Source organism: Palaemon carinicauda, chromosome 9, assembly GCF_036898095.1.
Source record: "Palaemon carinicauda isolate YSFRI2023 chromosome 9, ASM3689809v2, whole genome shotgun sequence".
Taxonomy (NCBI): Eukaryota; Metazoa; Arthropoda; class Malacostraca; order Decapoda; family Palaemonidae; genus Palaemon; species Palaemon carinicauda.
Genome location: NC_090733.1, coordinates 73438137 through 73461022, shown reverse-complemented (window position 1 = coordinate 73461022; position 22886 = coordinate 73438137). Strand labels below are relative to the sequence as shown.

At 43.3% G+C, this 22886-nt stretch overlaps 1 protein-coding gene across 9 annotated transcripts in view; it reads right to left on the bottom strand.

Moving 5' to 3' along the window:
- LOC137646998 (speedy protein 1-B-like) overlaps positions 1-22886 on the bottom strand; it is a 920935-nt gene that overhangs the window by 780405 nt on the left and 117644 nt on the right. For 5 of the 9 annotated variants that reach the window (XM_068380096.1, XM_068380092.1, XM_068380093.1 and 2 more), the window contains exon 2: positions 4415-4950. In XM_068380096.1, the coding sequence (XP_068236197.1) occupies positions 4415-4936 (522 nt within the window). In that variant the 5' untranslated portion in view covers positions 4937-4950. Of the gene's footprint in view, positions 1-4414; positions 4951-7336; positions 7551-22886 lie in introns of all 9 variants that reach the window. The other 4 variants (XM_068380090.1, XM_068380098.1, XM_068380097.1 and 1 more) reach the window with 4 other exon arrangements.

Genomic DNA, 22886 nt, shown 5'->3' with positions numbered 1-22886 from the left:
TGTGCCTGTCTATGTTACCCAACCCTCGCAAAGAGTGGGGCCTGACTGTAGTAATACATACATACATACATATAACAAGGCACTTCCCCCAATTTTGGGGGGTAGCCGACATCAACAAATGAAACAAAACAAAAAAGGGGACCTCTACTCTCTACGTTCCTCCAGCCTAACAAGGGACTCAATCGAGTTCAGCTGGTACTGCTAGGGTGCCACACCCCACCCTCCCACATTATCCACCACAGATGAACCTTCATTATGCTGAATCCCCTACTGCTGCTACCTCCGCGGTCATCTAAGGCATTGGAGGCAGCAGCAGGGCCTACCGGAACTGCGTCACAATCGCTCACCATTCATTCCTATTTCTAGCACGCTCTCTTGCCTCTCTCACATCTATCCTCATATCACCCAGAGCTTTCTTCACTCCATCCAACCACCCAAACCTTGGCCTTCCTCTTGTACTTCTCCCATCAACTCTTGCATTCATCACCTTCTTTAGCAGAGAGCCATTTTCCATTCTCTCAACATGGCCAAACCACCTCAACACATTCATATCCACTCTAGCTACTAACTCATTTCTTACACCCGTTCTCACTCTCACCACTTCGTTCCTAACCCTATCTACTCGAGATACACCAGCCATACTCCTTAGACACTTCATCTCAAACACATTCAATTTCTGTCTCTCCGTCACTTTCAATCCCCACAACTCCGATCCATACATCACAGTTGGTACAATCACTTTCTCATATAGAACTCTTTTTACATTCATGCCCAACCCTCTATTTTATACTACTCCCTTAACTGCCCCCAACACTTTGCAACCTTCATTCACTCTCTGACGTACATCTGCTTCCACTCCACCATTTGCTGCAACAACAGACCCCAAGTACTTAAACTGATCCACTTCCTCAAGTAACTCTCCATTCAACATTGCACCACCTTCCCTTCTCGTACATCTCATAACCTTACTCTTACCCACATTAACTCTCAACTTCCTTCTCTCACACACTCTTCTAAATTCTGTCACTAATCGGCCAAGCTTCTCTTCTGTGTCTGCAACCAGTACAGTATCATCCGCAAACAACAACTGATTTACCACCCATTCATGATCATTCTCGTCTACCAGTTTTAAACCTCGTCCAAGCACTCGAGCATTCACCTCTCTCACCACTCCATCAACAAACAAGTTAAACAACCACGGTGACATCACACATCCCTGTCTCACCCCCACTCTCACCGGAAACCAATCGCTCACTTCATTTCCTATCCTAACACATGCTTTACTACCTTTGTAGAAACTTTTCACTGCTTGCAACAACTTTCCACCAACTCCATATAACCTCATCACATTCCACATTGCTTCCCTATCAACTCTATCATACGCTTTCTCCAGATCCATAAACGCAACATACACCTCCTTACCTTTTGCTAAACATTTCTCGCATATCTGCCTTACTGTAAAAATCTGATTCATACAACCCCTACCTCTTCTAAAACCACCCTGTATTTCTAAGATTGCATTCTCTGTTTTATCCTTAATCCTATTAATCATTACTCTACCATACACTTTTCCAACTACGCTTAACAAACTAATACCTCTTGAATTACAACACTCATGCACATCTCCTTTACCCTTATATAGTGGTACAATACATGCACAAACCCAATCTACTGGTACCATTGCCAACACAAAACACATATTAAACAATCTCACCAACCATTCAAGTACAGTCACACCCCCTTCCTTCAACATCTCAGCTCTCACACCATCCATATCAGACGCTTTTCCTACTCTCGTTTCATCTAGTGCTCTCCTCACTTCATCTATTGTAATCTCTCTCTCATTCTCATCTCCCATCACTGGCACCTCAACACCTGCAACAGCAATTATATCTGCCTCCCTATTATCCTCAACATTCAGTAAACTTTCAAAATATTCCGCCCATCTTTTCCTTGCCTCCTCTCCTTTTAACAACCTCCCATTTCCATCTTTCACTTTCTCTTCAATTCTTGAGCCAGCCTTCCTTACTCTCTTCAATTCTTTCCAAAACTTCTTATTCTCTTCATATGAATGACCCAATCCCTGACCCCACCTCGGGTCAGCTGTCCTCTTTGCCTCACGTACCTTGTGCTTTACTTCCACATTTTTCTCTTTATATTTTTCATACTTCTCTACACTATTACCCTGCAGCCATTCTTCAAAAGCCCTCTTTTTCTCTTCCACTTTTACCTTCACTCCTTCATTCCACCATTCACTGCCCTTCCTCATGCTGCCTCCAACAACCTTCTTGCCACACACATCACTTGCAATCCCAACAAAATTTTCTTTTACTAACTTCCACTCCTCCTCTAAATTGCCAGTTTCTCTTACTTTCACTTCGTCATATGTCATTTTCAACCTTTCCTGATATTTACTTTTTACCCCGGTTTTATTAGCTCTTCAACCCTCACTAGCTCCCTTTTACATTCACCTACTCTATTCCCCCACTCTTTTGCTACAACTAATTTTCCTTCCACCAAAAAATGATCAGACATACCATTAGCCATACCCCTAAACACGTGCACGCCTTTCAATCTTCCAAACATTCTTTTAGTTATCAACATATAATCCATTAATGCCCTTTCTACTACTCTTCCATTTGCCACTCTTACCCATGTATACTTATTTTTATCTTTCTTTTTAAAAAAGATATGCAGCCATTCTTCCAAAGCCCTCTTTTTCTCTTCCACTTTTACCTTCACTCCTTCATTCCACCATTCACTGCCCTTCCTCATGCTGCCTCCAACAACCTTCTTGTCACACACATCACTTGCAATCCCAACAAAATTTTCTTTTACTAACTTCCACTCCTCTAAATTGCCAGTTTCTCTTACTTTCACTTCGTCATATGTCATTTTCAACTTTTCCTGATATTTACTTTTTACCCCGGTTTTATTAGCTCTTCGACCCTCACTAGTTCCCTTTTACATTCACCTACTCTATTCCCCTACTCTTTTGCTACAACTAATTTTCCTTCCACCAAAAAATGATCAGACATACCGTTAGCCATACCCCTAAACACGTGCACGTCTTTCAATCTTCCAAACATTCTTTTAGTTATCAACATATAATCCATTGATGCCCTTTCTACTACTCTTCCATTTGCCACTCTTACCCATGTATACTTATTTTTATCTTTCTTTTTGAAAAAGCTATTACTTATCACCATCTCTTGCTCAACACACATATCCACCAGTCTCTCACCACTCTCATTTTCACCTGGTACGCCATACTTCCCAATGACACCTTTTACCTCTCCAGCGCCCACTCTAGCATTTAAATCACCCATGACAACTACATAATTCCTTCTACCCAGTCCTTCTACACACCTAGTTAATTCATTCCAGAACTCATTCCGCTCTTCTTCACTTTTCTCACTACCTGGCCCATACGCACTGACAAACGCCCAACATTCCCTTGCCAACCTAACCCTTACCCACATTAACCTAGATGATATCTCCTCCCATTCCACTACTTTACCTGTCATCCATTCACTCAGCAACAAAGCCACACCCTCTCTCGCTCTTCCCCTTTCAATCCCAGACACTCTACCAGACATTTCACCAAACATCACTTCACCCTTTCCTTTTATCTTCGTCTCACACAAGGCCAATACATCCATCCTTCTATTCCTAAACATACTTCCAATTTCACATCTTCTACTCTCTATCGTACAACATCCACGCACATTCAAACACCCCAAAACTAGAGTGCGGGGAGCAGTCACTCTCTCCCCAGCTCCATCTCTTTGTTGATGTCTCACAGGAAGTAGATACAGGAGAGGGGGTTCCAAGCCCCCTCGTCCCGTCCCTTTTAGTCGCCTCTTATGACGCGCAGGGATAATGTTGGCGCTATTCTAATATTTATATGCCCCCGCAGCCAAGTAGTAAGCAAGTATAAATGCTTCGAAAGTTTTAATCCCCTTAAGAATTTTTTTTTTCTTTTTAACTCATGTAATTGATATTATTTTCCTTCTGTTGTATGTCAAAGGTGTCTTATGAGTAAGTACAGCATTGCAATAGTAAAAAGGTACAGTAACAACATTCTAACGAGTATGCTTTTCCAAAGGAGCAAAAGAATAGAGGAGTCGTGTTTTAACTTGAATTTTTCGCTGTTTTCAATCCCAGAGTATGACAAGTGCAATTCTTTTTTACCCGTTTTGATCAGTTGATACTGTTTTCCTTTTATGTCTATGGTTTCTGTGAATTGTTTGTGGTCCCTTGGGTAATATATTTGGAGGTTTAAACAAGTTATTAGGGAATTTCTAAGGGGTCACCTTATTCATAAGGTGCCAGTTAAAAGGACATATACTGTACAAAGAGCAAAAATACACTACCATAAAATAAAACAGATAAAACATCTAAATAAACTTACTGTGCTAAAAGGTGTTGATGTTCCTTGTTTAAATGATGGATCACTATCAGCCAACCTATCTTGTTTCTTTATAAAACATTTCTGAAATTTGTTTGAGCCTTTATATGAATAAGGCAAAATATTGGGAATTATATTTTCCTTATCAAAATTATTTTTTGCATCCAGCCTACTAGCTTGATTCCCTTGAGAAGATTGTTTCTCACCACCAGCAACAATCCCAGATTTAATTGATTTTGCCAAGCTGGATCCTGTATTTACGATAACATTAATCATCCCTTGAATAACAGCAAGAGTCGAATTTTCCTCTTGACATTTATTCTTTTCTGAGCTTTTATTCAAACTTGCAGGCAAACCAAAACTTTTCCTATGGCCTTCATGTGCAGGATTTCCATCATCATTCTGAATAATGTTACCTGATTTCTTTGGATCATTACAACTATTATAACTTGCTCCATTTACAAAAGATGTTTGAGAAGAAAGTCGACTCGTACCATGTCCGATGTAATACGCATTTGCCCTCATAATAGTTGGCGTGACTGTAAAATAAAGGTGTAAACAACAATTGTTAGATCAAACACAGAAAAGCATTAACCTTAATAAATTTCAACAGAAAAATACAGTACACTAATCAGAAAGCAAGAATGGCATACCTTTAGTACTGCATAATGAATAAAATCTAACCTGTATTCATTGTGTTACATTTGCTGGAACTAAAACCTAAGCAAACACATACAGTACATCTATTAAACAAAGTATGAGATGTCTAATACTATACAGTATACTGTAGATGAAATAATCTTTTTTAAATTATAATATTTTTCACTGATGTAAGCATGCTACTTTTCCAAATGCCTAAAGGTGTTTCTCAGAATAGTGTTCTAGGCCCACTACTTTTCATACTACAGTATATATTTGATATGTGGTTTGGCCTAGAAAACAAGCTCGACGCATATGCAGATGATGTTACTTTCTTTGCCCCCATTCCATCTCCTGAATGTAGATCTGGGGTTGCTGAATCCCTCAATAGAGATCTAGCTAAAATCAATTTATGGTGGAAATCATGGAGCATGAAGTTGAACCCTAACAAAACTCTCAAGTATGACTGTAAGTAGGTCGAGGACAGTGGCTCCTTAACATCCAGCTCTCTGCATTGATATTTCTTTAACTACATACAACTCTTAGGTGTGATTTAGCTTTTTTTTTTTCTTCAACTGCATAAAAAATTGGCTTTAGACTTTCGGTGATCAATCAATTCTGAAGAAAGGTTTTAATTCTTTAATATCTGTTCATGTGATTTGGAAAGACTCTCGCTACTGGCATGTCTATCAACATTTCCATGTACTCCATGGTTCTCTTGGGCTTGAGACAAGACTTCATTTGATTAACAACAATAACCAGATCACTTCAAAAGGCTAGAAGTCTGTTTCGATCCTGGAGTAATAGTCTTGATGACGACAGGATTAGTCAGTCACAAGATACCTCTGAAGACAAATCCCTTTCAAATATGCCCAAACAAAGAGTGGCATAAACATTCGAGGGAACACCTGTGGAGCGAAGGATCAAAGGACAGTCCAAGGCACAGAACTTTGAACTGATGCACCACTCTGTTGAGGACGAAGCGGAGGCACTTCCCACTCAATCGATGGAGGAGTATCTGAAAAAAAAAAAAAGTGTCCTTCAATTAGATAGAAATTAAGATGTCCCCTCTCCTACTGATGGAGACACGAATGGAGCTTGCTGCCTCCATCTTGAAGGGAATTTATAGAGCTAAGTCCTTCAAAGGAGAGAGGTCGATCGTAAGTCTCCACCGTCCTGCCGACTTCTCCACCATGAAAAGTTGACTGTAGAAACCAGGAGACCCATCTAGGATATCTTATAGTGTGTTCTTGTCTGACATCGACAAAATTTCTGCCGCGAGAGCCAGAGCTTTTGGCGATTCAAAAGGTATATTCAAAAAGTCATCGGAAGTCTAATAAGTGGAAGGTGAGAGCTGATGAATGGTAGGTGGTATCCTGTCTGAAGGACCTCTATCACCTACTCTTCTGTTCCATGGAGTTGCTACGTCACTAATTTTATTTCTCTCTCTATCGTTTAATTAATGAACAAAACTTATATAGCTAATCACAAACATATCTCTTATTCAATGTGAATCTCTCCCTCACGGCTCAACAGGCATCCCTCCCTTTACCAGCTGGAAGGGATCGCCACTCTCAGCATCCCTTTCCTCCCTTCATGGCTTAGCCAGAACGAAGTTGAAAGGGGGAAGAATTCAACCCATGCTTCTTTGAAGAATGAGCTGAAGCAAACTTGTTCTTTGTTTTTTTACTGCCGGCCTCATGGCAGAGGGAGAAGCCCTGGGCATAGCAGATTTAGAGGAACCTTGACCCCTAAAAGCCACTGCCCATTGGATGAGGTAATCTTGGCTTACCTTCCTCCATCCCTTGACTGTTGCACTGATGAATTCCGCAACGAAAGGGGAGCCTCCCATCCCACACAGCTGGATAAGCAGTACTGTATACTAAATGGTGGTAGGTACCACAGAAATTGTAACAATTACAGTTATCAGGGAATGCTGTAATTCTAACCATAATATCCCTTTGATATGATTGCAAGACCAACATCCAAACTCAAAGAAAAAATAAAACATAAGGATGCCCAGATGTATGTCTGTACTCTTGGCCAGCTTTAGTTAAAGTGAAGGTTACTCTACCTGGTAGGTGGGCAGGGTCATTTGCCACCTACCAGCTACTACTACTATATACCACTACCTCGTTTTAAATTTAAATGGTTGTTTCCTGTTTTGCTAACGTTATATTCCTGCTAAAGGTTGAAGGTTTGAATTACGTATAGGAACAAAGCAAGATTCAAACACAAGTGACTCCTATAAATCTGTCTTCCTGCAGGGGGGGAAAGATGCCATACCAGCTGAGCCAAGTGATACATTCTTCGTACTTCTGGAATAGGAATACACTGAAGGAAAAAAAGTGCACCACTCCCAAAGGCAAAAGATGAACTCTTCCTCTAAACGACCACCAGAGACGTCTATGGAAAACCAAATTCATTGGGCTCATGCTGTCATCCTCAATGTAGGATTCACATTGTCATCATCATTGTAAGATTTGCATTGTCATCATTACTGTAAAGCCAAACATAAGAGGGATAGAACAGCAAAGAACATGCCGACAGACAGAAACATGACAAATTTGAAAATAATTTTGTATTATTCCTAACGATACAAACCTTGAGCTCTTTATTATGGGAATATACTTTTAGCAAAGCTGGAAGAGTAGCCATAAGATCTTTAGCAAGGTACAGACACCCCACCGCTAGTTAGCGGAAGGAGGTAATACTGGCTACCCTACTCACACACACACCTGTGTTCTACCGCCACTTTTGATTGCACGCAGGACTTGCAAGGGAAGGGAATAGGTGATGGCGGGACAAATATGTATAAAGAGCTCAAGGTTTGTATTGTTAAGAAAAATACAAATTATTTTCAAATTTGTCATTTGTTCCATCACTAATACAAATCTTTTGCTCTTTATTAGGGTAGACTCACCCTTAGGTGGGTGGAAGTCCTAACCAATTGGGTGGTTTTTGACACAGGGTATTCCTCCATGCCATGCACACTTCATACAGGAATCAACAACACCTCGCTAAACTTACGTGCATGTACATGCGTTAGCGGCCTGAGCAACTCGAGATTGTGTGATTCTAGCAATGTGGCTTGTCCAGGTAAGAATTCTCACTTATTTAAACACACCGTAGACATTACCCAATTCCCACCTCGCAAGGGACATGGGGACTGGACAAATATATGTGCATACTGTATACCATGTTGCATAAGGAAAATGGTTATTACATGCAGACATAGTATAGTACAATAGGTGATGTGCTCCAAAAGTGGGGAAGATGAAAGAAAGAAGATGCCAGTCCCTCTCATCATTCATCCAAGACTTAATCGTGGGTAATGTATGCCCTCCACCATTTGTTACTTGTCCATCAAGGAGCTTGAGGTCCTTAAACAATTTGTTGTGTAGCCACCACAGGTACAATGGAGAAAAGTCTCTATGTTCCTGAGGGTTACATCTTGCAGGTAATGGGTAGTGAAAGTCATCAGATACTTCTATAAAACCCCTTGAAGAAACTGCACCATAGAATAGTTTTTTCTTGAATGCTAAGGATGTAATAATGGCCCTAGCATCGTGATCCCTAGGTTTCAGCATCTGCAGAGAAGAATTAGGATTCAAGGCCAGGCCTATGATCTTGCGAATCAATGCCAAGATCGTATTCTTATCAATTCTCTTTTTAACCTTCCACGTGCTGACAAACAGTCCACTGACTTAGGGACGAGTTCTTGACGTTCGTTTGAGGTAGCGCCTCAGAGCCCTATCTGGGCATAGTACTATACAATAACAGTTGATCTGGGTTATCAACCTGGAAGGGCCTGAGTCTAAGATCGGTTACTACCGGATTTTGAGTCTTGGCGATATACTCAGGGACAAAGCCGAGCATTACCTGTCCCAATCCCCTTGAATGGAAGATGTCTTAGGAAAGACCATGAAGTTCGCTTAGTTTCTTGGCCGAGGCTAGAGCTAGTATGAAGACATGTTTTAAGTCAGGTGAAGATCTGATCCCTGACGTAAATAGTACGTAGGAAGCTCCTTTCCGTAATCGTACTACATTCCATGACCATGGTCTAACTTCTGGCTGATTGATTGATTTGAAGTTTTTTGGCATCCTTGACATCCAAGATCATTGACGCCGATATTATTTATTATAAATAATTTATGAATATTCAATTAAAACCACAAAAGCAAAGATGTCATTACAAAAGTTATATGGCTATAAGAAGACCAGCTTCTGAAATAAACCTAAAAGTCCCGCTGCCATAGTACAATACATCCTATACAAGAATCTTGGCAAGGATGAACCTGCCATCATCACCTTGAGCCTGAAACAGATGTTTATTTCTTTCGGTACTTTAAGTGGGGCATTCCGGTAACAAATGGCTCACTGTCAAGGATACCAAATAGCTGTCGTAATTTGGGTGGTATTGGCCAGTTATCAGAAATTCGAGTGTGCCCAATGCAGAGACGACAAAGAGTTGTCTCCCACTTTCAGGGTATAATGTTATACCTCCAAGGAGATATAATATTCATTACTTCTCTCCTCTTATTTTCAACTAAACCATCCCAATGCTGCTACCTATTATTAAAAAGAAAAAATTCTTAATGCTAATGCTGGGGAAACAATCATCACAGAGAATGGGATACCTTCTTAGTAACAACTCAGCTGCAGCATTTTTTGCCAGTAAATCTGCCTTCTCATTTCCAGACACACCTACATGTGCTGGAAGCTAACAAAATCGAACTGTTATACCCTCAGCCCAGTAATAAAAGGCCATTCTAAAATCTCTAAAACTAAATGGTTACTGGAATTAAAAAACTTCTAATGCTTGAAGGACACTCCTTACATCATTAAAAATTGTAAAATTACTCTCCCCCTCCAACGCAATTTTCTCAGTAGCAGTTGGTATGCTGAGCAGTTCGGCAGTAAATATGGAAGCTGTTAGAGGAAGTGCACCTCTACAATTAAATACATTACTATATACTCCAAATCCAATGTCAGCATCAGATATGGAGCCATCAGTATGTATAAAAGTTTATTCCCTATGTTCTGCAACATGTTCCATAAAAAGAGACCTGGATTCCAAGTCAGTCATATTCTTTTTATCACCAATAAAATATTTACAAAAAAATATGATATTTTAATTATAAAATAAATTTTTGAATATACTTACCCGGTGAATATATAATAGCTGCAACTCTGCGGCTCGACAGAAAACACACTCAAAAACTCGCGAGCGATCGCTATGAAGGTTGCGGGTGTGCCCACCAGCGCCACTATCGGCCAGATACCACTCTTGCATGTAAACAAACCCTTCAATTCTTCTCGTCCCGCTGCGTCTCTATTGGGGAGGAAGGGAGGGCCTTTAATTTATATATTCACCGGGTAAGTACTGTATATTCAAAAATTTATTTTATAATTAAAATATCATTTTTAAATATTTAACTTAGCCGGTGAATATATAATAGCTGATTCACACCCAAGGCGGTGGGTAGAGACCAGAGTTAATTAAATTTACAGCGTATAAGCTAAGAGTTTTTGACAGTTATCAATATAACAAAACCAAAATATATAGGTACCTGGTAAGGAAGTTGACTTAGACGATTACTCTGCCTTATAAGTCTGTCTTCCTCACGAAGCCCAGCGATCCTCTTAGGATGCTGAAAGACTCCCAGGAGCTGAAGTATTAAGGGCTGCAACCCATACAACAGGACCTCATCAAACCCTTAATCTGGGCGCTCTCAAGAAATGACTTTGACCACCCGCCAAATCAATCAGGATGCGAAAGGCATCTTAGCCTTCCGTACAACCCAAAAAAACAATATTAAAAACATTTCAAGAGACAGATTAAAAAGGATATTGGAATTAGGGTAATGTAGTGGTAGAACCCTCACCCACTACTGCACTCGCTGCAACGAATGGACCCAGTGTGTAGCAGTCCTCGTAAAGAGTCTGGACATCTTTTAAGTAAAATGACGCGAACACTGACTTGCTTCTCCAAAAAGTCGCGTCCATAATACTTTGCAGAGATTTATTTTGCTTGAAGGCCACGGAGGTTGCTATATCTCTAACTTCGTGCGTCTTAACCTTAAGCAAACATCGGTCTTTCTCATTCAAGTGAGAATGAGCTTCTCGTATTAAAAAAATCTGATAAAATATGACAAAGCATTCTTTGACATAGGCAATGAAGGTTTCTTAACTGAGCACCATAATGCCTCAGATTTACCTCGTAATGACTTAGTACGAGCTAAATCGAACTTAAGAGCTCTAACAGGACATAATACTCTTTCCAGTTCGTTGCCTACGATCTCTGATAAGCAAGGAATATCAAAAGATTTAGGCCAAGGACGAGAAGGCAGTTCATTTTTGGCCAGGAAACCAAGTTGAAGTGAACAAGTGGCTTTTTTCTGTAGAAAAGCCGATGTTCTTACTGAAGGCATGAAGTTCACTGACCCTTTTAGCCGAAGCCAAGCACACTAGGAAAAGTGTCTTGAGGGTGAGATCCTTCAGGGAGGCTGAATGTGATGGCTCAAACCTGTCTGACATGAGGAACCTTAGGACCACGTCTAAGTTCCATCCAGGAGTTGCCAAACGACGTTCCTTAGAGGTCTCGAAAGACTTAAGGAGATCTTGGAGATCTTTATTGTTGGAAAGATCTAAGCCTCTATGTCGAAAGACCGAAGCCAACATGCTCATGTAGCCCTTAATCGTGGGAACTGAAAGGGAGTGAACCTTTCTCAGATGTAAAAGAAAATCTGCGATTTTTTGGGCTACAGAGGTACTGGACGAGGACACAGATGCTGACTTGCACCAGTCTCGAAAGACTTCCCACTTCGACCGGTATACTCTAATGGTAGAAGCTCTCCTAGCTCTTGCAATCGCACTGCCTGCCTCCTTCGAAAAGCCTCTAGCTCTTGAGAGTCTTTCGATAGTCTGAAGGAAGTCAGACGAAGAGCGGGGAGGCTTTGATGGACATTCTTTACGTGGGGCTGACGTAACAGATCTACCGTTAGAGGAAGACTTCTTGGAAAGTCTACCAGCCATTGAAGTACCTCGGTGCACCACTCTCTCGCGGGCCAGAGGGTAGCAACCAACGTCAACCTTGTCCCTTCGTGAGAGGCGAACTTCTGCAGTACCTTGTTGACTATCTTGAATGGTGGGAATGCATATAAGTCCAGAAAAGACCAATCCAGTAGAAACGCATCTATGTAGATTGCTTCTGTATCTAGGACTGGAGAGCAATAGATTGGTAACCTTTTGGTCAACGAGGAGGCAAAGAGGTCTATGGTGGGTTGACCCCAAGTAGCCCAAAGACTCTTGCCCACGTCCTTGTGGAGGGTCCATTCCGTGGGTATCACCTGACCCCTCCGACTGAGACAGTCTGCCAAGACGTTCAAGTCCCCCTGGATGAATCTCGTCAACAGGGAGATGCCTCGAATTCTTGACCATAAGAGAAGGTCCCTTGCGATCTCGAGCAGCGTGAAGGAGTGTGTGCCTCCTTGCTTGGAGATGTACGCCAAAGTTGTGGTGTTGTCTGAGTTGACCTCTACCACTTAGTTTCGAAGAAGCTTTCTAATATCATCAAGGCCAAGTGGACTGCTAATAGCTCCTTGCTGTTGATGTGCATGCTCTTCTGACTTGAGGTCCACAGACCCGAGCATTCCCGACCGTCCAGGGTCGCACCCCAACCCAAATCCGACGCGTCTGAGGACAACACGTGGTTTGGGTTCTTGACTGCTAGGGATAGTCCCTCTCTCAGACTGATATTGCTGTCCCACCATTTCAGGCATGCCTTTACTGGTTCGGAGACTGGGAATGATACAGTCTCTAATGTCTTGTCCTAGTTCCAGTGAGAGGCTATATGGAACCGGAGAGGCAGAAGGTGTAGTCTCCCTAGTGAGACAAACTGCTCCAGGGATGAGAGAGTCCCTACGAGACTGTTCCAACTCCTGACTGAATAAACGTTTCGTTTCAGCATTAGTTGGACTTCGAGCAGGGCTTGACTGCGAATCTCCATCCCCAAATATAGAATAATCTGGGATGGGATCAGTTGGGACTTTTAGGTTGACCAAAAGTCCCAACTCCCTGGCCAAACTCAACGTCCAATGTAGATCCTGCAGACAGCGAAGACTGGACGATGCTCTGAGAAGCCAGTCGTCCAAGTACAGGGAGGCTCGGATCCCCGATAGATGGAGGGATTTTGCCACATTCCTCATGAGCCTCGTAAACACGAGAGGCGCAGGACTGAGGCCAAAGCACAGGGCTCGAAACTGGTACCCCACATTCCTGTAAACAAACCTCAGAAACGGTTGGGAATCCGGGTGTATAGGAATGTGGAAGTATGCCTCCTGAAGGTCGAGAGAGACCATCCAGTCGCCTTCCATAAATGCTGTCAAGACAGCCTGGTAGACTTCATCGTGAAGTTTGTCTTGACAATGAACACATTGAGCGCACTTGCCTCTTACGTACTCCTGCAGTGAACATGGCTGCCAAATCATTGGAGCCATCCCTGAGGGACTTGTTCCTGCAGAGAACGTGGCTGTCAGATCATTGGAGCCATCCCTGAAAGCCTTGTTTATGCATGACATAATTGTACAGCAAAACTTCAAAGGCTCGAAAATAGCTCTGAAGTCGACCTGTAAAATCTTGGAGCGTCTCATGGCCAGGCGCCAGGGAGAGTCTATGAGGTTTGAGAAGTCTATCTGGGCAGAGGCAGGAACTCCCAAGCCGAGAACTTCTCTCGTGTCATATCAGACTCTCGCCTAGCAAACGTAAAGCTCTCTTAGAAGAGCGAGAGAGCACTAGCTTATAAAACAACGGCTTCGAAGTAGCTAGGCCTAGTGTAAGCTCTGACGTTTAGGCGAACGAGGAGCAGCAGTTACAAAAAGATCCGGACAAAGATCCTTAAAAATCAGCATGATTTATTTAAAGTCCATAGAGGGCTAAGCAGCTTTAGGCTCCTCTCCATCTGACAGAGTCCTCAAGGGAATATCAGTAGGAGGGGGAACAGCAACTTCCTCATCTGAAGGAACCTTGTCCGACAATAGCCGAGTCTCAAGCAAGGGAGAGACCTACCGTGGTGGCAATGCTTTACAAGCAGAGTCCACACGCACTGGTGCATTAGTAGCGGACCAGGACGCAACGTCATGTAACTGCTTGACAGTCTGTGAACTGTCAACAACAACAGGTGCGTGAGGACGCACAGCGTCCACTCGAGACTGCTTTGACCGCCCAGACTGAGCAGTCAAAACAACTCTAGAATGCGGAGGTTGACGCTCAGCGTCAAAACAAGTCAACTCCGATTGTTGGCGAACGTCCTGAACGTCAACAGGAGCATCAGCAAGTGGCCTAACGTCCAAATGTGGCTGAAAATCCACACGAGACCGCATCGAGTGTGGTTCTAAACAACTTGACTGACGTGACTTGGCTACGCCAACGTCAACAGGACGCACAAAGGAACGTTAGGGTGGCTGAAGGCCAGGATCTCGATGAGATAAACGGCTAGGCTCAACGGACTTATCGGCAGAATAGTCTTCCATAAGGGAGGCAAGCTTATTCTGCATGTCTTGCCGTACAACCCATTTAAGGATCAACGGGAATGGTTGCGGTAAGAGACGAGGGTAACGTCTGTGACTGCAAAACCTTGCCTACAAAAAGACTCTCGGAGTCTGTGTTACGCTTTTGCTTAGGCGGCGAGCAGTCTTCCGATGACTGCATAGGGTCAGAGCTGTCCTAATAGTTAAAACCAGGACGCTGGACCTATCCTGAAAGGACTGACTTTCGCTTAAAGGGCCTCGAAACCTTGTTACACGGTTTCTTATGCGAAAAGCCTTCGGATGACGAGGAGAAAATCGTCTCTCTCGCCTTATGGTAGGGGTGATCTTGGTAAGATACACCTGATACCATAGAGGGAACGTCTGTTCGCTGATCAAGGCCTCTCGAATCCATAAGTCGTACGACATTACTTCTCCCCTGGGCTTGGGAGCTTGCAAGAGGTCCCGGACTAGGCGAACGACAGGCACGAACAGACGAACCCTCGGTCGCAACACTGATAACACTTTGCGCAATATCACTTTATCACTACGATTTTCTGTTTTGCACTTATTTCACTGAAATCAAATTTTTTAACAATTCACATTAGGTTTGAATAAAACTGATTTCTACCTGAAGCACGCAATTCTACCCTCATCAAAAGGTTGTAATTGCGAAATCAGTCGTATAATGTAAGCACATTAATACCAGCAAAAAAACAGTAAACATATTTTAAGATAAAAAAAAAAAAAAATCAGTGGCTGGGGAAGACTAAACACTAGTTCATTCAAAACTACGTTTTCAATCTCTCACCGTACAGTGCCTTGGGACGAGAATAAAAACTAAAAACGTTTTATCCTTTCTCCCCGTACAGAGACTAGGGACGAGAGTAACTCGAGAACAACGTTACTCGCTTGGGACGAGATAAAGATCGGAACGTTCTCTCTCCTCTCTCTCTCTCCGTCTCTATCTCTCTCTCTCTCTCTCTCTCTCTCTCTCTTGATTTCGCACCGAAGAGAAGAGCCCACTTACCTTTCGTCAATAAACAGGTTATTTGACCAAAGGAAAAAACTGAAAGGTTTTTCAATTAAAAGTTCCTTTAAAATAGTCTTTAAAACATTTAAGCTTTGAAAGAAAAAAGAACAAAACGTCAGAATCGATTTACTCTTTCTGCAAAGTGAAACCGTGATACTCTCTCTCTCTATCGTAACGATAGAGCGCAAACTGCGTAGCATAAATAAACTAAACGTTAGTTCATCTTTGAAACAGTACGAAGACTATTCAAAGAAAAAAACTATCATAAAATATTTACTAAAAATATTTCATTTAATAAGTTTTAAATCATTAGCTCTGCAAAAGTTATTTACGATTGAAAAGGGCTCAACGTTGTTTAACTTCGGTTTCCAAGTTAGGACCGCCTACTCTCAGGAAAGGTCGCATATAAACAAATCATTAAAATTTATTTTGATGTTTATTATAAATGGAAAGCTAATCGAAGAGACCTAATAAAGGCGGTTGAGATATAAAATATATAGAGGAAAATCTATAATTAATTTATAACGTGATAAGATAATTGCTAAAAGCCTAAAACACACTTCCGTCTAAGGGAAGGGTCGGCCATTTAAAAGTCAAAGAAAGTCCATACTCTCTCTCTTGTCATCAAAAATTAAATCTATCCAAAAACGAGTTCAAGATTTAAGATGAAGATAAAACACCTGCACTGCGAAAGCTCAAACCAAAATGAAGTACTTCACCAAATATGTTGAGAAAACTCCAGGTTCTACAGCGAGTATTGATACGTCTTGTCGTCAACGTCGACAGAGAAGAATTGAAGGGTTTGTTTACATGCAAGAGTGGTATCTGGCCAATAGTGGCGCTGGTGGGCACACCCGCAACCTTCATAGCGATCGCTCGCGAGTTTTTGAGTGTGTTTTCTGTCGAGCCGCAGAGTTGCAGCTATTATATATTCACCGGCTAAGTTAAATATTTAAAAATCTGGTAATTTCCATGGAGGGGTTGATGATATCTTAAATTATAAGATAAGGATGAGGAGATTCTTAGTACAACTCAAAAGTATGTTGAGTGCCTTACAAGGTTTGCAGTCTGATAGGCTAAGGAATTAGGAAGTCTTTGCAATCTAAACCAATAGAAGACTTTCGGTAAAGGTCTAAAGGTAACTCTCCAGCGTCGACAAGGAGGCTTGGGATAGGCAAAGTTCTAAATGCTCTTGTGGCCTATCTGATACCAGTATGGCATATAGAGTCTAAAAACGTTAGTTGACTTGGGGTGGCTTAGGAGTATATTTCACACCCCATAACTAATTTTTGAAAAAATTAAGGCCTTGTATACCTTTAAAATAGTTTTGCTGTCTGCTCCCATGATGTATAGAACAAAATTTTTAAAAGATTCAGAGCCTCAAGAAACTTTACTTTTAAAGCTTTCGACTGAAGAACCCATGTAAGCCTGTAGTGGTTTGCGGACTGTTACCAGAGGTAGCACCTGAACTGCCTAGTGTCCGAATGCTGATAACAACCCAACGTTCACTACACAACAAATATACAACGGTGGAATACCCAAAAATCTAGGTAACAGATCAAAAGAAAGCTCTGGACACCACCCCTTGATTTACTGGGCAAGGGGACCCAGCTAGAATTTTAGTTCCTTTTTATTTTCCATTTCATTTAACGAGCTGTATTAACAGGTAGCTTGACCACTGATTCATTTCTGGGAAATCAGTAAAATTTATGTAGCTCTATATTCTTTAGGTAAGATGGTTTCAAGCTCAAGAAAAAATGTTAGAACATTAGGTGAAAGGGACCAATTGTTTGTACTGATAACCGGACAGTGTGGGAAAATAAATTATAAATAACTTAGAAAAGACTAAAAAAAACAGTGGCTGAGGAAAGGACACCATGAGGAAAGGTTCTGTAATTAAATTCAGTCTTTATAAAAACAAGAAAAATATTTATTTGAAAATGAAACAAAAAACTGTTAGGAATACATTAACATTGCTTTGTCAATTAAAATGGAGTTTTTATGATAAAACAAAGTTTTATGAATACTTACCTGGCAGTTATATATACATAGCTAATAATCTCTATTTCGGCAGAATTTTTCTAAACGTGGCAACCGCCTTGTGGTGGTTGGGTGGTAACACCCGTTAAAGGGTCGTAGGAGGAATCATTCCCGTTTTCTGTTCTTCAGTTCATTTATGCCCGACCTGTCTCCTGAGGGGAGGTGGGTGGGCCTTCGAATGTATATATAACTGCCAGGTAAGTATTCATAAAACTTTGTTTTATCATAAAAACTCCATTTTTATGAATAGAATTTACCTGGCAGTTATATATACATAGCTGATTAACACACTTGGAGGAGGGTGATAGACAGTAAACATCGTTGGGGAAACAACCAAAAAAGCTGTAGGATAAATAAACACCTTGATTCCTTACCTGCTAAGGTAGCTGACTTCAAAGGTTCCTGCCTCTTGAGTCGCTTTCCCTTAGGAGTGTCAGCCAGGATGTGACTTGCAGTGCTGAAAACACTCAATCGAGTCTGTCAACGGGGTGAGACCAACAATCTGACTAGACTTCAAGACTACCTATTGCCCAAAAAAAAAAACTGCAACCTTACCAAACCAACCACCTAACATTTGCAAAGTAGATAAAAATTATCTAACTAGACTGAGGTGACTGTACACAAGTCGAAGTCCTCAGACAACCAATAAAAAACACCCACCTACGCACAAGTATACAAAACTAAGGTTGAGGGGAGGTAGTAACTCCTTTGCCTAATACAGAAGCCGTAGCTACGTATGGGCCCAAGGTATAGCATTTCTCATAATCCACTCTCACCTCTCTGAGGTAATGAGAGGCGAACACAGAGTTGCTCCTCCAGAATGGAGTTGCTCCTCCAGAATGTCGCATCCATAATTTGACGGAGCGACATGTTCTTGCGGTAAGCAAGCGAGGTCGCAATGGCCCTCACTTCGTGAGCTTGCACTTTTAAAAGTCCGAAGTGTTCTTCCTCACACAAGAGATGCGCTTCTCTTGTCACTTCCCTCAGGAAAAAGGACAAAGCGTTCTTGGAAAGGGGCTTCTGAGGATCTTTCACAGAACACCACAGGGAGCTAGAAGAGCCTCTCACATTTTTCGTGCGAGACAAGTAGGTCTTGAGGGCTCGTACTGGACAGAGAAGCCTCTCTTGCTCTTGACCCACTAGGTTGGTCAAGTTAGGAACCTCAAAGGTCCTTGGCCAGGGCTTAGAAGGGTTCTCGTTCTTAGCGAGAAAGTCTAATCTCAAGGCACAAACTGCCCCATTCAGATTGAAGCTTACCTGTTTTTCAATTGCATGGACTTCACTAACTCTTTTAGCTGTTGCTAAGGCCAAAAGAAAGAGGGTTTTCTTGGTAACCTCCCTAAGGGGAGCCTGTGAGATGGGCTCAAATCTCTTGGTGCACAGAAATTTAAGAACCACATCAAGGTTCCAAGAAGGGGGCTTTAACTGGGTCTGCTTGGTCGTCTCAAAAGACTTCAAGAGGTCATGTAAGTCCTTATCGCGAGACAAGTCCAAGCCCCTATGCCGACAGACGGAAGAGAGCATACTTTTGTACCCCTTGATAGTGGACACAGCTAGCTTAGCGTCCTGCCTGAGGTACAACAAGAAATCCGCAATCTGGCTCACAGAGGTAGTGGATGAGGAAATCTTGTGCTTCCTACACCAAGCTCTAAAAGTTTCCCACTTGGACTGGTAGACCCTCTGCGAAGAGACCCTCCTCGCTCTGGCGATAGCTTTCGTAGCTTGCGCTGAAAAGCCTCTCGATCTGACGAGCTTCTCGATAGTCTGAAGGCAGTCAGATTGAGAGCGAGGGGGTTTTGATGATATCTCTCGAAGTGGGGTTGTCTGAGCAGATTTGGACTTGCAGGGAGGCTTCTTGGAAAGTCCATCAACAAGTCCACCACCTCCGTGAACCATTCCCTCATCGGCCAGAACGGAGCTATCAGGATCATCCATCCCGAATCGAGGAGAGCGAATTTCCTGTCTACCAGATTGATGATCTTGAACGGGGGAAAAGCATAAGTGTCCATCCCCGTCCAATCCATCAAAAAGGCGTCTACTGCTATTGCCTCCTTGTCCGGAACTAGGGAGCAATAGATGGGGATCCTCTTGGATAAGTTGGAGGCGAAAAGATCGATGAGGGGTCTCCCCCACAGCCTGTTGGTTGAGGGTCCATTCTGTGGGAAGGACCTGCCCTTTCCTGCTGAGCATGTCCGCCCTCACATTCTTCTGTCCCTGAACAAACCTCGTCAGCAGGTTTATCCTGTTCTCCTTCGCCCAAAGAAGGAGCTCTCTTGCTGTCTTGAACAGAGACAGAGAGTGAGTCCCTCCTTGCTTCCTGATGTAAGCAAAAGCTGTGGTGTTGTCTGAGTTGACCTCCACAATCTTCCCAGACACCAAGTCCTTGAAGGCCTTTAGCCCCAGAAAAATGGCCATCAGCTCCTTGTTGTTGATGTGCCATCCCAGCTGAATTCCTTCCCAATAGCCTGAGACCTCCTTGCTTCCTAGTGTTTCCCCCCAGCCTGACTCTGATGTGTCTGAAAACAACACTAGGTCTGGGTTCTTCTTGTGTAAGGAGATCCCTTCCCCTAACAAGGTTGGGTCCAGCCACCACTTCAGAAGATTCTTGACTTCTGTTGGAATGGGGAAGGAAAAGGAGTCTTCCTGCATCTTTCTGTTCCACGTCTTCGAAAGAAAGTGCTGAAGAGGCCTTAGGTGGAGTCTCCCCAGAGAGACAAACTGTTCGAGGGAGGATAGAGTCCCCAGCAAACTCATCCACTCCTTCGCTGTGCACCTCTTCTTGTCCAGGAAAGTTCTGACTTTTACGAGACACTTGGTCTATCTTTCCTGAGAGGGAGAAGCCCGAAAAAGAACTGAATTCAGAACTATCCCCAAATAGAGAATAGTCTGATTCGGTCTGATCTGAGACTTCTCCCTGTTGATGACCAGGCCTAGATCTTGAGCCATCATAAAAGTCTTCCGTAAATCCTCCAGACATTTCTCCCTCGATCGTGAACGAATCAGTCAATCATCCAGATAGAAGGATATCCTTATCCCCTCCTGATGCAGCCAACCTGACACATTCGCCATTATCCTGGTGAAGACTTGAGGAGCCGTGCTGAGACCGAAGCAAAGAGCTCTGAATTGGAAGCACTTGCCCTGCATTACAAATCTCAGGTACTTCCTTGAAGTCGGATGGATGGGGACATGGAAATATGCGTCCTGCAAGTCGAGGGACACCATCCAGTCCCCTGGACATAATGACGCCAGCACCGACTGAGTCGTCTCCATGGAGAACTTTGTCTTCTCCACAAAGACGTTGAGAGAGCTGACATCCAGGACGGGTCTCCATCCGACCGAGTTCTTGGGGACCAGAAACCGGCGATTGTAAAAGCCTGGGGAGGATAGATCCCGAACCGGTTCTATCGCTCCCTTGTCTAGCATTTGGTCGACAAGGTCTATTAGGGCCTTCTGTTTCCCCGGATCTGAGTACCGGGCTACTAAGGCCAGCGGAGCATCTGCGAGAGGAGGTTTTTTCAGAAAGGGGATCTTGTAGCCTTCCTTGATGACTGAGAGGGACCAGGTGTCCGCCCCTCTCCTCTTCCAAGACTGCCAAAAACCTGACAGTCTTGCGCCTACTGTCTGGAGAAGACGAACTTCATTTTCTGGAGCGAGGTCTGAAAGAACCCCTGGTAGATCTTGGTCCTGATTCTTGCCTTCTCCCTCTAAAATCTGGTCTTGAAGTAGTCCTGCCCCGAAAGGGCTGCTGGAATCTCCTTTCCTCCCGTTTCGAAGAAGGAGGAGGGGCTGCCAAGGGCTTACGAGCAGAACGAGATAAAAGGTCTTGGGTGGCTTTTTGGGCCAGAGAAAGCGTAATGTCATTAACCAGGGACTCGGGAAAAAGATGTTGAGAGAGGGGGGCGTAAAGAAGCTCAGACTTTTGTGCAGTGGTAACAGACCTAGAAGCAAAAGAGCAAAGCAGAGCTCTCTTCTTTAGGATCCCAGCTGAGAACAGCACAGCCAACTCATTCGCCCCATCTCTGAGGGCCTTATCCATACAGGACATAATACTGGTAAGGTCCCTAGATCCTTCCATCTGGTCAGTTTCCCTTGCAAGAGTCCCAAGCGACCAGTCTAGAAAACTAAAAACCTCAAAGGCTCTAAAAATACCTTTGACGAGATGATCCAGCTCCGACATCCACCACATGACCTTGGCTGAGTTGAGAGCATGCCTTCTAGCAGAGTCCACTAAACCAGAGAAGTCACCCTTGGAGGAGGAAGGCACTCCCAGACCCAAAGGTTCCCCAGTTGCATACCACATTCCCGCTTTTGAAGCAAGACGAGCTGGTGGAAACGAGAAGGAAGTCTTAACTGCTTGTCTCCGCTCCTTCATCCAGTCATCAATCTTCGTAAGAGCCTTCTTTGCGGAGATAGACAGTTTCATCTTGATGAAGGCCGACTGTTTCTTGGCCTTCTTTCTGTTAAATTGGGACTGAGGAGATTGAGGGGCAGCAAGCTGGAATTCCTCTCCAAAAAGTTCAAGAAGGGAGCGAGAGAGAACTTTGTAATCTCCCGCAGCGTCGGCAGGATTATCATCGTCATCAGAAACATCCTCGAGGTCCTGATCCACATCTGCAATATCCTTCGAACGAGAAGAAGGATCCTTAGAACCCGACAAGGGCAAATCAAAGGCATCGTCCTGCAAAAGACGGGTTGCATCCTGGAGTCCAGCGCTAGAAGAATCCTTGGAACGAGAGGCAGTATCGTCCCGAAGAGGCAGGGTGGTATCGCCCTGGCACCGAGAACGAGAGGCAGAGTCGTTCTGATGTCGAGAGCGAGAGGCGGTATCGTCCTGGCGTCGAGAACGAGAGGCGGTATCGTCGTGGCGTCGAGAACGAGAGGCGGTATCGTCGTGGAGTCGAGATCTAGGGTCGGTATCGTAGTGGCGTCGTGAACGAGAGGAGGTATCGTCGTGGCGAAGGGAACGAGAGGAGGTATCGTCGTGGCGAAGCGAACGAGAGGAGGTATCGTGCTGGTATCGTGATCGGGAGGTGGTATCGTCTTGGCATCGAGAACGAGAAGCAGCATCGTTCAATAAAGTATCGTCTCGGTATCGAGAACGAGAAACCGTATCGTCCTGGTATCGAGAACGAGAAACCGTATCGTCCTGGTATCGAGAAGAAGTATTGCCTGGTGAAAGCACAATTCCTCATCCTGGCGTAGAGAGGGAGAAGTTTTCTTTAAAGAAGAACTCCGT